This window comes from Ochlerotatus camptorhynchus, unplaced genomic scaffold (assembly GCF_037179485.1).
Source record: "Ochlerotatus camptorhynchus isolate MF236.1 unplaced genomic scaffold, CSIRO-AGI_Acam_v1.1 ptg000253l, whole genome shotgun sequence".
Classification (NCBI taxonomy): domain Eukaryota; kingdom Metazoa; phylum Arthropoda; class Insecta; order Diptera; family Culicidae; genus Ochlerotatus; species Ochlerotatus camptorhynchus.
Window position 1 is genome coordinate 607588 of NW_027040743.1, and position 14797 is coordinate 622384.

Consider the following 14797-nt stretch of genomic DNA (forward strand, 5'->3'; position numbering starts at 1 on the left):
TAACTTCTGATAACCTCAAAGCACTCCACTCAAATGATTCGATAGACGCGGAGTAGCTTGGGTTGTGCCTAAAAACTACTGCGTAATTTCTTCCTATTGGCAGATTCGAAAGAATAAACGAAGTCGTACAAGGTGTTAAACAAAATTGCCAAAATCTATTGAATTCTCTACGACGCAATGGCTTTAAATTAAAAAAACGGTATCTTAGCTGCCGTGTTAAAAACTAGGTGGTGTCTACAAAAGGTGGATGTCAAAGATAGCATACAAACTGACAGCTTGCTCTGAAAATTCATGGACATCTACAGCTTTCATGAAACTTATCTTTACTTGTATGGGTAGTGCAAACGAACGGGTAAACATTAATTGAAAAATAATAGGAACAACGGTACAAATACAAACATAGACACATTGAAAGGCAAGCATTCATCAAATGTATGTGAACCATTTTTTGATGAAAACAAAATTCAAGGACAGGGTTGCTTCCATTCGCTTCGCTATTAAAAAATATTCTTGGGAATAATGAAATCATTAGATTTTTTTTTTTGTTCGGTAATTTATTTGAGTAGGCTCAGTCGAATTAATTTTACAGAGCCGAAGGATTCTTTTTCACTATAAAATACTTCGTAAAACTACAGGAAAAAGGTAGAACACAATGAACACTTTTTCTTCCGCTATCCAATAAGCCTCCTCCAACAGAACGGGATGCGCTTTCAGTGGTTATATTGTTTGGCCAACGAAAGGCAGATCTTATAGCAATGGACGCAAAACGTGGCATCACTCACTCATCACTCATCAGAAAACGGTAGCTTTCCAAAGTCGACGACGCATCAACCGAAAGAACTGCTGATGAAGAACAATGAGGAGGACGACACAATGGTTGCTGCTGAGTAAACAGACGATCACGTGACACACATCGAGAGAACACTGAAATCTTCAGATGTAATAAAAATATTGTGTGCTTGTAAGTTACAAGAATAGCTTGTGTATCAGTGTATTTTCAACTTTTGCCTACACAACAGGCAGCAGCAGCTATTCTCTCGGTGTGGATCATGCGATCATATAGGCTATTATCCCGACTGCATTGTTCATTGCCTGTAGCTCGACCAATCGCTGAAGAAATTTAAATTTGATGATGTCTAGAATTGACGTCCAGAACACTGTTTGCTTTGCCTTCTAAAATGGAAGTGCGAAACAATCCTTGGGCGAAATTGTCAATTTTGACAAGCCGCTAGACACAAATGCTTCTAAGATTGAGGCACGTTATCGGGTATCGGAAGAGAAAGTCCTATTCATTAAGTTTAAATCGGAGGAGTCTGCGCTTTATACACTAAGTAACGGCAGGGTTTAAATAATTTCATTTCATTTCATTATGCAGATTGAAAGGTGGTGACGGTATAAAAGTCGTCTATGGAAGGTAACATTCAATACGTGCGAATGTAGTATTTGACACTTGATGTCCAACAGATAGTGTGAAGCGTGTCGTTCGGGTTAAATTCCTTGCTGAGCTGGGCTTGACACACTGTTGTACGCGTTGTATATGGACTTATAAAAGGAGAGGGACCGATATTTAACGGAGGAAACAAATGCATGTGCTTTTTTCCAATATGGAGAGGTAGTGGATTCCTGCCCCAAGCAGAAGGCCTGGAGGCAATAAAGGGAACAACCAACCGGTGGAAACTAACTATTTTAAATTGGCTCACTTCTTTACTAGCCTATTGGTCCCAAGCAAATCGATTAACGTACTCCATTCTAGTCGAAATTCTAGTACTACACTATTTTTGTTTTGAATCGCTATGAAAGTTTGACAGATTAAATGAGAGGTTCGTGGATTTTCTTATGTTTCGAGGGGTGCATCGATTAGCTTGGGACCGAAGAGAGTACCAGAGCTGAGCCAAAAGGTTGAGCACGTTTCTTCGGGACCTTCTAGTCTTAGAGTAACCTCTATCGAACAACCAAAGGAAGGACAAAAGCTAGACTTAGAATAACAACAACATCAACAACAGGATGAAGAACAGAGTGGTGTGGTTGTTGTGGCCCCCACGACGGCCAAATAACGAATCTGAAAACTCGACCTTCTCCAATTTGCATGAAACAATGCCTAATTGTTTGATATGGGCATTGATTCACATTTTTCCAATAAATCGGGTATTTTACACCATATAAAAATTTAAAAATAATGTCCTTAAACTTTAAAAAAAAATTGCTCGGAAAATCAAAAAAAAAATTGCTCTGGTAAAAATTAACAATAAATTAATTAATTTTTTATTTCATGCAAAAATGATAAAAAAAAATTAAACTTATGAAAAATAAAACATTTTTAAATCTTCAAACCAATATACATAAGAAAACTGAACAAAATCGAAGAACCAGAACTATTGGTCAAACTCATAAACTTTTTGTTAGTACGTTTTGACATGTATTTTTTTTTTTTTCAAAAATTTAATCTTTCAAATTTTGTTAAAAAATTCAATCTTTTTATAGATATTTGGTTAAAGGCCTGGTTAAAATTAAGGTATACTAAATTTACTTAGCAAAAGATATGAAGATTCAAAAATCGGTGCCATACGGTAATTTGAATTTAGGGACAAGGTAAGACTTTTTTGAGACAGGCTAAGAATTAACAGTTCCTTTGTGGGCATTGGAGAGTTAAGCCATTGAGACTATGATTAATCTTCAAGTCTCTTTCACGAACAGCTGTAAGGTCTAAAATACGTTGTTTACAATTTTGGATAGCTTAGAGATCAGAAACATGTTCAGAGTGTTTGAAGGACAAATCTTAAGTGCTTTGATTACAAGTCCAAGGACTCAGAAGCTCTAGGATGGGATTACTAGAATTGGTGGGATTGGATGATTAGAGGGAAAAATGTGTATGAAATGCTAAAAAATATTCATAGGCTTGTCAAAAATTCACGCAGTGCTCAATTTTGTCCATACCTGAGACTTATATTGAGCAAACTAGGAAGAACAACTCGGAACAACGATTCAAATTATGTGCAAATTTTTATTACGTATTTAGAGAGGCACCCCAAGTGCAAGCTCTCTGATCTCATATACGTGGAGTACTAGGTCTAAAGTAATAACGTGCAAAATTCATTGTGTCTTCATTAAGGTCAAAACATCTTATGATTGATTCGCAGATCATAGACATTTCCCGCCCAAAATCAAATTTTCAGGCCTCACCAACATTCATGTACACATCTTCAGATGGTTGCATCACACACACACAAACTCACTTCTGAAACACAACAATTGAACAACCCTACATCAGTGTATGTGTGCCATGTCCCAGAATGATGATGATGATGATATTTGTTCTGTGTGAGCTGAAAGATTGATAATCGTAATTATTTTCCCTTTCTCTTTCGGCCCCACCCGTTCCGGTTCCATTGATCCAGGTTGGCAACGTCCCAGTCGCTCGAGACAACGAGATGCACCCGCTACGCCACGGACCAGAACACCGTGCATCGACCGGGAAACGGTCATGCGGATCAATCGTCGTCCGCTGCGACATCGATCTTGTGACAACTTTTGGCCCCCGGCTAGGAGTGCTTCCCCCCTCGACAGGACGGGGCCTTCCGTGGGGGAAACCGAAGGTGGGTCCTTTGCATATGACGGCGTGCGACGCTACGGTAGTCATGAAAGTGTATACTTTGATGAACGGGTTCGCAAGCAGCACAAAATCGATCCACTGCGAACCAAGTTCGACAAGGCCAATGTCGTCCTAGTGGACTGGGGTAGAAAAGGTGACGCAGGGATGGGAACCAGTGATAATGGAGCGTTTGACAACCAAAGTTGGGAAAAAGTTGATGACATTGCTAATAATTCCATTAAACGAGGTGAAAATATTGAAAGTGAAAAGCTTCCCTCACAGCAGAAGGTGACACCAGATGACGCAAAAAAGGAAACGAGGGATGAGGGTGCGGTTTTTGGATACGAGGAAGCAAAACCCAATCCACCATCACCACCTCCGAGGCGGTACTTCTTACCAATAGAACAGCTGCAATCCGGCGTTGGGGTAGAGATTCACCTTCGATGCTACAAAGTTTCTCCCAACCAAGAAGAGCTCCAGGATGATCCAATCCAATCCAAGATTGATAATTACCCCAACAGTCATCAGCAAACGAGACAGCCTTTCCATTCTACACCGGCTGCAGCACCAGCTTCAGATGGTGATAGCATTCTCCATCGGGATGGAATTCAATCGAAACCACCACTCAAAGCCAGAAGCACTCCAACGAAGCGCATCAACCTCAGCAGCAAACCACCCACTCCAGTTCATTTCTCCATCAACCACAATGACACTCATAATTCAGACAATCCGGCCACCCAGCAACGGGATGAGTTCAATATAAATTCAGATACGATTTTGAATTTAAATATTGACACCGGCTCCAATCCAATGCTGATGCCAATGCCACCACAAATCACCGTCACCGGATACCGGGATCAGACGACAAACACCACCACTAATCATTTCGACAAACGTCACCCCGAGCAACAACAGCACCATCAAACAGTGCCACCGAAAACAAACGACCAATTATTAAATGAAATAATAGATGAAAATCATAATTACAATGAAAAACTAATTACAAACAGCGGTCGATCCAATGCGGGATCCCACCCAACAGCTTCATTCTTCGCCGAAATCGACCGCCAATGTCTCTCCGGAGAACTCCCTAACGAGCAACATTCAAAATTAAATGTATCAAATCAGCCAAATCGTAATTGGATTAATTTAAATTCAAATGAAATTTATCCCCTTGCCGGTGGCAGTGGCAGCTTCACTATTCAAGCCCCACTTTGGGATCGGCCGGCAGGCGAATGGAAGGATCCATCGACAGTAGCGACATCTGCTGCACGTATGACACAAACACGTGTCCGTTGCGATTCATTTGCTGCTGCTTCTACCAATGGCGGCGGCACTGTTTCACGCCCACCGGAGGAGACTAATGATGACCACCGGACGGCAACGGCTGGCCATGTCGACACCGGTGCCTCGAACAACAGCAGCTACGACTGCGACGTTCACAATAATTACGATAATAAAAGTGTTAAAAGTAATTATGGGGATCCGATGCGAACAACGGCGAACGACGAGCTGTCAGCGTCATCATCGAAGGACCAACGGCTGCGGCGATCCGAGAGTCACGACTCAGTCCGAAGCTGGCGAGTTGATGAGGTTCTCGAGTTTCCACCCCCACCGCCGTATCTGTGTCTGTGCGAAGAAGGGAAGGTTCCCTCTGGTAGGTGTTCCGCGGAGAGGTCGGCTTTTCTGGAAGTCTTGGATAGCGGAGGTGACTATTTCTGTGTGTCTGTGAGTTTGTGAGTTGTGTGACAAGTGTGGATTGGTGAACAACGTTGGTAGTAGATCAAACACCGGCCAGTAGATTAGGTGCGAGTAGCTAGTGGCTAGATGGATGCAGAAAAAAAAGCTTGACGTTGAAAATTGCAACTGACGGTGAATGTTTGACTGATGGGAACAAAAAAGCTACACTAGCAAACGAAGGGTTAAGTAAACCATTCCTTGAGTAAATACCATTTATTAATGAGTATGCAAACAAAACTTTTGTAAATATGGAAGACTTTAAACAAAAACATGTATGGGAAATGCCGGCTTCAGCAATACCCTTTACGTTTATCTATTATCCTAAGTGATTATAACACTATATCATAGAAAAGTAATTGGTCGAATCTAATTAAAATTGTCGTCCTTTGAATTAATAATTTGGAGATTTTGGAGTTATGTTTAGTAAATATAATTTTGATCCATACGTTCTATTGCCGCGGATACACTTGTATTACAAACTATAAACATAAGCATTATTAGTTTAATAAATTATGAGCACCTACATGGTCACACTTGTTCAGTTTTTGTATAGTTGTTGTATAGTGCTCATAATTATTATACAAATAATACTCATGCTCATAGTATATCATCCAAGTGTATCCGCGGCCTTCACACATCAGCAATGTATTGCAAATTAAATCTCGTCAAATATTATTTACGATTGTTTTTCAAAGTGGAAGGAGGCAAGAGTGCCAAACCCTTATGGGGCAAAAGGGCCGTGCGCCCTTATTTGAGTGAATTCGATTCATGCTTTTCTATTAACATAGCATAGATTATTAAACAACTGTTATTGTTTACTCAATTGAACTATTGAATTTTACAATATTATTCAATACGTAACAAATGAGCTATGTCGGGAAAATATCTAAAAAATCAAATCTCACCGATCTCTAAGATCACACTTGATTTTCGTAAACAAAAATCAACAAGAATCCAACTCCGTATGGTATTACAAGCTGTGATATCGTAGCTACGAACATCAAGTAAACAAAACTCACCAGCTACAATTCTAACCAAACCGTGGTGAATTTGAGTTTCATGATTGTGTAAAGCACGCCTGGACCAGTTAAAAAAATGCTTTTGAAATAAAAGTGATGTGTCATGTTTAAATAAATATGAATTACATATTTAAATAAATTACATAAAGCACATAACTTGATAGCATTGCTAAATCATCCAAAAGTTGAAAAGCATTGACACAGTGCGCCCAAAAAGTTTAAATATCCATTACGCAGCAGTTCAAAAATTGAATTAAATGTGGGTAAAAAACTGAAGAAAATATTTTTTGAATTGTTTTTTAAACTGTAACTTTTTTAAATATAGTGAGAAGCACAGAATTGGGCAAACTTGATGGGATGGATTTTTTAAAACTAATAGTTTATGTAGTCTTTACTATTTGATGCAGTACCAAAATATAAAGATTTGATTAGTTCTACGTAATTCTAATATTACCCTGAGGTTGATCAGATTTACAATTTAATTCTTGACGTCATACAACACACAACACCCAATAGACCAGTTACCAATTTTATTTTGAAACAAAATTCACCTGGCTGAAGTGGGAGTCAAAGCCTAACATCGTGGTACTCACACAAAGTTTACCTGAACTACGGGTAACTCCACTATTCGCATGACCATTACGAATAATTTTATGCCAAAGAATAATTTTATTATATTACTAAAATGAAAGTCTTAAAGCGTCATTTTTGAAGTCGCAGGATCTTGAAATGATTATTAATTCCGGAATTTCTATTTTCCTGGGTCTCAGATCATGAAAATATTGGTAAGTCTGAATTTACTTGGAGCTCTTCACAGCATACTTATTTTCTGGATTCCCCTAAAATAATCTTGATAATATAAAAACTTGTCCAGTAACATTCTAAGAGTTCATAGCATTACTATTTGTAATCTCTTATAAATTACTCTCCAATTCCACAATTCCCTCAAACTGGTTATAATTCCCAAGAATTGGCATAATTTTGTGCCCAAATTCTTAAAATACTCTTAATAATTTCCTTGGTGGAATTTTTCAGAATGACCGTCACACTCTTCTCAGACTTATCCGATAATTACCTTTGAACTGCTTTGTAGATAAGGTCAGAATTATTTTGAAATCCTCTTCAGCATTTCTTAAGTACTTAATTTTTTGCCAAAATGGCCTTGAAAGTCTCCCAGAAATTGCGCATAATTCCGTTAAAATGTCTTAAAATTTTATTTAAATGAATTTCCATAGAAAATTGGACAGAATACCATTGAAATTATTCGCATACTCCTTAAATTTCATCATAACAATTCTCTATGATTTCTCTTCCAGATTTTATTTCCTATATTCACAAAATCTCCATGCAATTATCATCAGAGTTGACAAGACAATTGACACCGTCTTCAATCAGAGGTTGCACGGACTGAATATTCAACACTAGATAAGGGACAACCATACCACACCCAGTAGACCAGTAGGGAAATTTTCAGGTTGCCAAAATTTGCACTTGCTGGAGCGGGAATCGAACCCTCAATTCGTGGGACTCACAATACGCCTGAACGACGGGTGACACCGCACGACCACAAAGCCCACAATGATGGATGGAGCTCTACTCAGAATTATCTTAAAGTTCTTCTTTGATTTCCCAAGGAATTCACCTCACACTTCACTGTGAACTATTTTTAGAATTACCTTAAAATTCCAATAATGTCCAACGTTGATGGCTTTTAATAATTAAAGTAGCAAATTTAAATTTTTTTTTAAACATATGGTTACTCAATTGCAGTGATATTTTTAAAACAACATGTATGTGTATCTGGCAAGACGATTAAAAATATGAAAAATCCAGATAAATCTAGAATACTGGCAACGCTGGACACTGGTAACAGCAGTAGCTTCGTGTCTGCCATCGGTTATTAATAAAGAGGGATAGTAAACCATATTTTCTCAAGCAACGGAATCAACGGAATGTCCTTTGGAGGCGAACCAGCCTAAGGCTGAAAGCCTCCTAAATAAAGCTAAATAATAATAATAATAATCAACGGAATGTGTCGAGTCAACTCTTAGCTGCATTTTTATATGTTGTGAATAGTCTCGCAATATCAAGCATAATAATTTCATAAATCAAATAAAAACTATTGCCTGGCTCCGACTCATCGAAAAAACTTGTCTACCGGCTCTGACTCCGTCAACTGTGAGCTAACATGTTGAAGGATTTATTTTCGATCATTTTTTCGTTTTCAATTATTTATTCATGAAAATTATCATTGGTGTCACTACGGGGGGCGCCTACAGTCTTCCCTAGGATTATTGCAGCCTCCTCTTGAATTGTTACTACAATTACTTACTTCCTTGAAGATCAAAATTGTTCGCTAATTGGCTAATTTTTGTCTGTACCTTGGGTCCATTTGACCCAAGGCCACTTTGAAAGGCTGTAACTTTTTTATTTGTCAATGGATTTTACTGAAAAAATCTGTACCAAAAACATTAATAACATATTTATTGGATGAAATTTATTACAATACTTACGTTGTCTTTACCCTGGGGTTAATTTGACGCCAAATTCAAATTGCAATTCTTCAGAAATATGGATAGTGTGTGACAGAATTTACTCACAAGATGGCGCTAAATCGAAAAGGATCAAGTTGCGCAATCTTATATACGCATTATATAACGCTATCTACAGATCTTGCTCATATGGATGGTTCCCGTCTTCAGCAAAGTTGTTCAGAGGGACAGAACCTATCTTAAGGAACAGAGTTTAGTTCAGAATTCACTAACCAGACATTAATTTTGAATTGTTTTCCCTAACTTAACATCTTGACTAGATAGAAGATTCCCGTCTTGGGCAAAATTGTTCAGATGGACAAGAACTATATTATGGTAAACGGTTCAGCTCAGAACTAACTCACCAGGTGGCGCTATGCTAGTGTGACATTAATTTTTCATTGTTTGCCCTCACTTTACATATGGACTAGATAGAAGGTTTCCGTCTAGGGTAAAGTTGTTCAAATGGACAAGATCTATTCTAAGGTAAAGTGTTTGGTTCAGAATTCACTCACCAGGATGCGCTAGTGTGATTTTTTTTATTTTGAATTGTTTTCCCTAACTTAACATCTTGACTAGATACAACGTTCCCGTATCGGGCAAAGTTTTTCAGATGGAAAAGACCTATATCATCGTATAGAATTCAGCTAGTGTGACATTAATTTTGAATTGTTTGTCCTAACTTACCTATGGTCTATTTAGAAGGTCCCGTCTTGGGTAGAGTTGTTTAGATGGACATGACCTATGCTTACATAAAATATCAAAGAATGTTTATTCTTTGGTATTTTACCTCTAATGCAAGGTAGGTCACTCCGCACACCAATCTTGGGTCATCTTTTTTGTCAGTGTGCCGCAAGTATGCCAATTGTGCCGGTCATAGAGCAAGCTGCGATTGTTTGTAAAATACCCATCCCAACAATCCGGTATTTCTGACACGTAGAATGTTTTGGTTTGAAATCGCAAGGATAAATTGGAAGTGGCGAGTGTGTAAACTTTCGGTGTTTTGTGATCTATAGGGTAATAAAAGTCCTGTGTTTTAGTGTTTTATAATGCCCTCAAAGGCAGACCAGAAATCTAGCCTTTCGGCCGGAAAGAGTTGGAACCGGTTTTGTTAGAGACCGACTAAAGAGGGTGATGAATAAACTTCTTTAGCTAGTTTTTTGTGATTTGCAGCATTATTTAAACTAAGGGTACTAATGAGGTCCGATTAACTGCTTCTTCCTCTTGAGTCCACTCTAGAACCTACATTTCGTATTTAGATCTTTAAGTGAACTGCTGGTCTGAGTTCCTCTGGTATATTCAATTAGAAGATGTTCCTGAACATACAGTCAATGTTCTGAACAACTTCAATGACAGTTGTCCAGCAGTGCTCCCATTTTATTTACAACAATCTAATGCCTACGATATTGTGCCGAAGGTATGCCGAAAATATGCCGATGGATGTGCCCAAGCTGTGTAGAATATAATTCCGGCACAATGTGCTGAGTGACTTACCCCTTGTTCTTATGTCAGGTTAATCCGTACCAATTTTAGGTATCGATTCGTTCTTGCTCGGGTGTACCGTTCATAGACAAAAATATAAATCAGAACGCATGTGCCACAGAGTACTGCAAAAGCTCCATCTTACACGGCAGTATTGACAAAACAGCTTTGGTCGCTCATTCTAATCTAATCTAATCTAATACAATCGCAGCCAGTACAAGAAAGCATCCTGAAAAATCATTAGGTTAGATAAGGCCAGATCATTTTTCTTGTCAACATTGATGTTTGCAGCATATCTGAGATATGACACAAACATCAAAACGGCCAGGCCTACTGCGTTGCATTTTCGCAAAAATGATTATGTGAAAGATTCGAGTTCAAATAAACCATGGAGGCCAATATTCGAAGCAGTTCCTAAATCAAAGCACTCCATAATGTTCGGCTATTTTAAATAATTATTTTTGAAATGTTACTTCTGCAAATATTAGTTTCAGTGCTCTAAGGGGACGATGGTGTTACAAGGTTTTAAAAAATATCTTGTCAAAATAGACGAGTGCGTCATCATTAGTAACGCGTCAAATATGGTGCTGGCATGGTATATCTAAACAGCGATGCATTTCGTGAATCTTCAGGGGTGGATGGATGCGTGAACATACCGTACCAAACGCTCCGAGATAAGTTATGAGTGAATGTAACAGTAATATGCAATGTAATGAATGCTATATAAAATACAGTGTAATGGAAGGATCTCACCAAATGCCTACAATGTTAACCGAATTCCCGATTTCCATTTGACGTTTGTCAGCTGTAAGCTTCTCTCTGGCACTTGAAAGTCCTACCTTTGCAACATGATCGCACTGAACGATGGGACGTTGGGGGTTTGCTGGCTTGACAGCAGCCCCAGGAACAAGCTGGGGATATTGTAGGTCCTGTAGACCGTCGATGTACGTGCACTCGCTGTTTTCCAAAAGGAAAATCTTCCGTTGCTGATGATTGGCCATTTGCGCCAGGAATTGAGCTGCTCGTAAAAATAACTTCTTGAATCTCGGCTTTGGTGGCGACCCAGAACCGGGCAATTGAATCCAGGTCCATCTATGGTAGTTGTTGACCGGATCAGCACCCAAGTATAAATATAACAAAGGTCATCACTGGAATTTCGAATCGCTGAAAATGTGCTCCAATTAAGAAACACTATTTCACATGAATTATTAATTTTAAATTTTTCCAAATTTTCAAACGCGACAAAGAAAACAAACGTCACGGCCGTATGGACGCACAGCCTACTCTTCCCAAAACAGCTTTGGTCACTCATTCGAGCTAAAAGTCATATTCAATGGAAACCATGTCGATTGGCTATGACCATCCTGTCAGTGGCGAACATGTGTAGTTTTTGTTATTAGCTAAATTTGCAACGAAATTAAACGAATTAGGCATACACAAATCCATAGAGCCGTTAAAGTGAACAAGCATCTACGTCCTTAACTGCCTGCATAACAATAATGAGCCACAGAATGCACGGATTTACACTTTTCGTTACCAAATGAATCTGTGCCATTGACGAAAAATTAACGAGATTTTGACGAAGGTTAATACTTCCAGTGGCGATGCCAATATCACGTGAAGTCTTTCAATGACAATAACAAATCTTGACACGGATGCCACTTGAACTTTGCATAAAAGGGTGATTTGCGTTCAAAAATATATCGATTTGTTATGAATGAGATATTGTAGTCAGTGTACAAAATATTATTATATTTTCAGTGATTCTAATTGATTGCATGTAGTTTATGCTGGCATTTTTTTATTTAATTCTATGAATTAACCGAATCTAGTTTCTGTTTATCCCGGGGAGGTTCTGGGTAGAGGTGCAGAGCAAAATAATATTAAAACTTACTTTTATATATCATTAAGCGATTGGTTTGTTGTTCAATAAATCATATCAAAAACAAACTAATAACTCGTTCTGTTATCATATCATAATTTTGATAACTTTTAATTATGATTTTTGTATGTTTTCAAAATATAATGAAAATAGCAAATTATGTTATCCCAAAAATGTTGTTTGTATGTTATTAACTTGATTTATTAAGCAAAATACAAATAACAATAAGATATGATCGCAATATTTGATATCAATTTGAAATGATTTTACTATGCACCTACACCCGGGATGTTGCATCAGCACTCCTAAAAAATAAAATATTCCTATTCATTAACAACCTCTTATGCACCAATTTCTGTTTCTCCACTAGATAAATTGCATTGAGTATTCCGTACTGCTGCTACAATTGCATTGGCAATTCAAAAGTATCATCATCGTTGATTGAAAATGCAATCAGGAATTTCACAGAATCACACCAGTAAAAAAAAAGAAGTTTTATCACAACTTCAAAAAATTAAAACCGGGTCCTGCAGTGACTGAACCATTAGTGAGATCTCTCGTTCTCCATTTCCGAGCCTGGCTGAATCAGAATATTGTTCGTTAAAAAGCTATTCCCCATACTGTTTGTTCTTTGCACTGAACTACACGCTGAAAAATTTGCACCAGAAATTTTATTACCATAGAAGGAATTGTGGAAAGGGGAAAAGCACCGACATCGCGGATGATGCAAAAGTTTGCCGGCAAATAAATCACTATCCAGGGCTGGTAATAGTGAAAAATAACACTGAAATGGATTTTTTGCAAACAAGGAAGGGAAAAAAAAGAACCCGGATCCCCTCGAATGCCCACTTCAGTACTTCAGAGAAATTAAAACCGACCAGAGTGGGTACCTAACAACCGAACCCGGTCTGATGCGATTCACTGCGATGGTGACGCGGTGAGGTGCGAGCTCATAAAAAAACCGCCTCTCAATTGCCACAGCGAGTAAACACTGGGCTCAACTCTGACCGACCGGGCTTCGCTTGTGTGAGGGGACAATAATCCGTCCGAAGGCCAGCAGTGGGGACAGGATGAACGGTGGTCGGCGATGCACTTCAATTCACCATTTCGGAGAGTGGCGATTGTAATTAAAATAATGCAAACTCTTTTCCTCTTATTCATCTCCTGCGAGTGCCTGATGTGTTGGGGTGAGGGGGATTGTACTGTGTTAAATTTCTCTTATTTTTATTCGCTAAATTACTCGGAAATGTGTTGATTTTAATTTGCAACGACACCTCCCAATGGGGAAACAGTGGCGAACGAGTCCAGCTGGATTTTCCTCGATGGGAACAGAGAGGAGCCTCGAAATGAAGTGTTCGAATTTTCTGAAGGATTATGTTTGCGGTTGCTTGAGCATTGTTTGGGTTTATAATACAAATGCATGGACTCGTGATGGAGCATGAAACTCATTTGAATTGCGTTGTGTGGAGTCTAATGGAACAAGGTGATACACGATGCTTATGACTTGTAAAAAAAAATTAGAAATCAAATTAGAAGAACGAGGTACATATTCAAAATGGATAAGAGTTTAGACAATATTTAATAGTTAACATGTACAGTGTTCCTCCAGTGTGCGAATAATTGGAACAACACTAATGAGCGTTTCCATACTAATTCGCTAATCCACTTATTCTTGTAATTTTGACGTAGGACTACGTCTGTGATTTCTATATGGGGGTACACTTTGTGAAAACCAAAAATGGAACAACAATTATGAAAGATTTTGAACGTTAATAACTCAGCTGTCCCTGGACCAATTTCGATAATTTTATCACCAATCGATCAGAAATATTCCTACGCATCTGCTAAATTTAAGACTGCATCATTTTTCAAAATGTAACTTATGAAAATTGCACGAATGTGCAACTGCTGCTATGATAGTTAAAATTATCACCGTAAAGCGATTTCCCTAACACAGATCTCAAAGTTGAATTCCTTCCGGTCGACTATTGTGGGCAACACCTTTTTATTCGCCAACCTTTCTATTTGAGCTGCGTGTAAAACAGCTGTGCTTTCATCGTCAACTTGAAATCAGCAGCATTTTGTAGTGCGTGTGTTTCATTTCAGGAAAACCCTGCTAGATTGCTTTTTCTCAGTGGTAAAAACTTATTCAAATTGAAGCTGAAAGCCTAAAGAATTGTTTGAATGCATTCAGAGAAGTGTTTACGTGAGAAAATCCAATGAAATTAGCGATTCAATTTGGGTTGCCGAAAATAGTCTGCCATGCCGAAGCCGTCATTTTCCCTACCACTTGCTGTTTATTCAAGAGTGTGGTTTAAAGGTTTGAACGAAAGTCGTAACTTCATCCGCGTGATGAGTAGACGTTTGACTTATGTGACTTAACCACTACTCGCTAGATGCGCATCTGCACTGAATAAACGGTTACGATGACATCGATCAATGGGAAAAGTGCGGATAAAGACACCGCCAGAGAGCACCTTTTGAATACCCTTGAGGACCAAGGAAGGCAACACGATATTCCTATCAGAGACGTGTTGAGTACTCGAGGTCTCTG

The 14797-nt window shown here is 38.5% G+C and overlaps 1 protein-coding gene across 4 annotated transcripts in view; it reads left to right on the forward strand.

The window, feature by feature from the left end:
* Window positions 1–14797, forward strand: part of LOC135704967 (uncharacterized) — a 307390-nt gene that overhangs the window by 103215 nt on the left and 189378 nt on the right. For all 4 annotated transcript variants that reach the window (XR_010517817.1, XM_065226504.1, XM_065226506.1 and 1 more), the window contains exon 3: window positions 3396–5297. Coding sequence is in view for 3 of the 4 variants with exons in the window: in XM_065226504.1 (XP_065082576.1) it covers window positions 3396–5297 (1902 nt within the window). In the remaining variant the exon portion in view is untranslated. The remainder of the gene's footprint in view (window positions 1–3395; window positions 5298–14797) is intronic.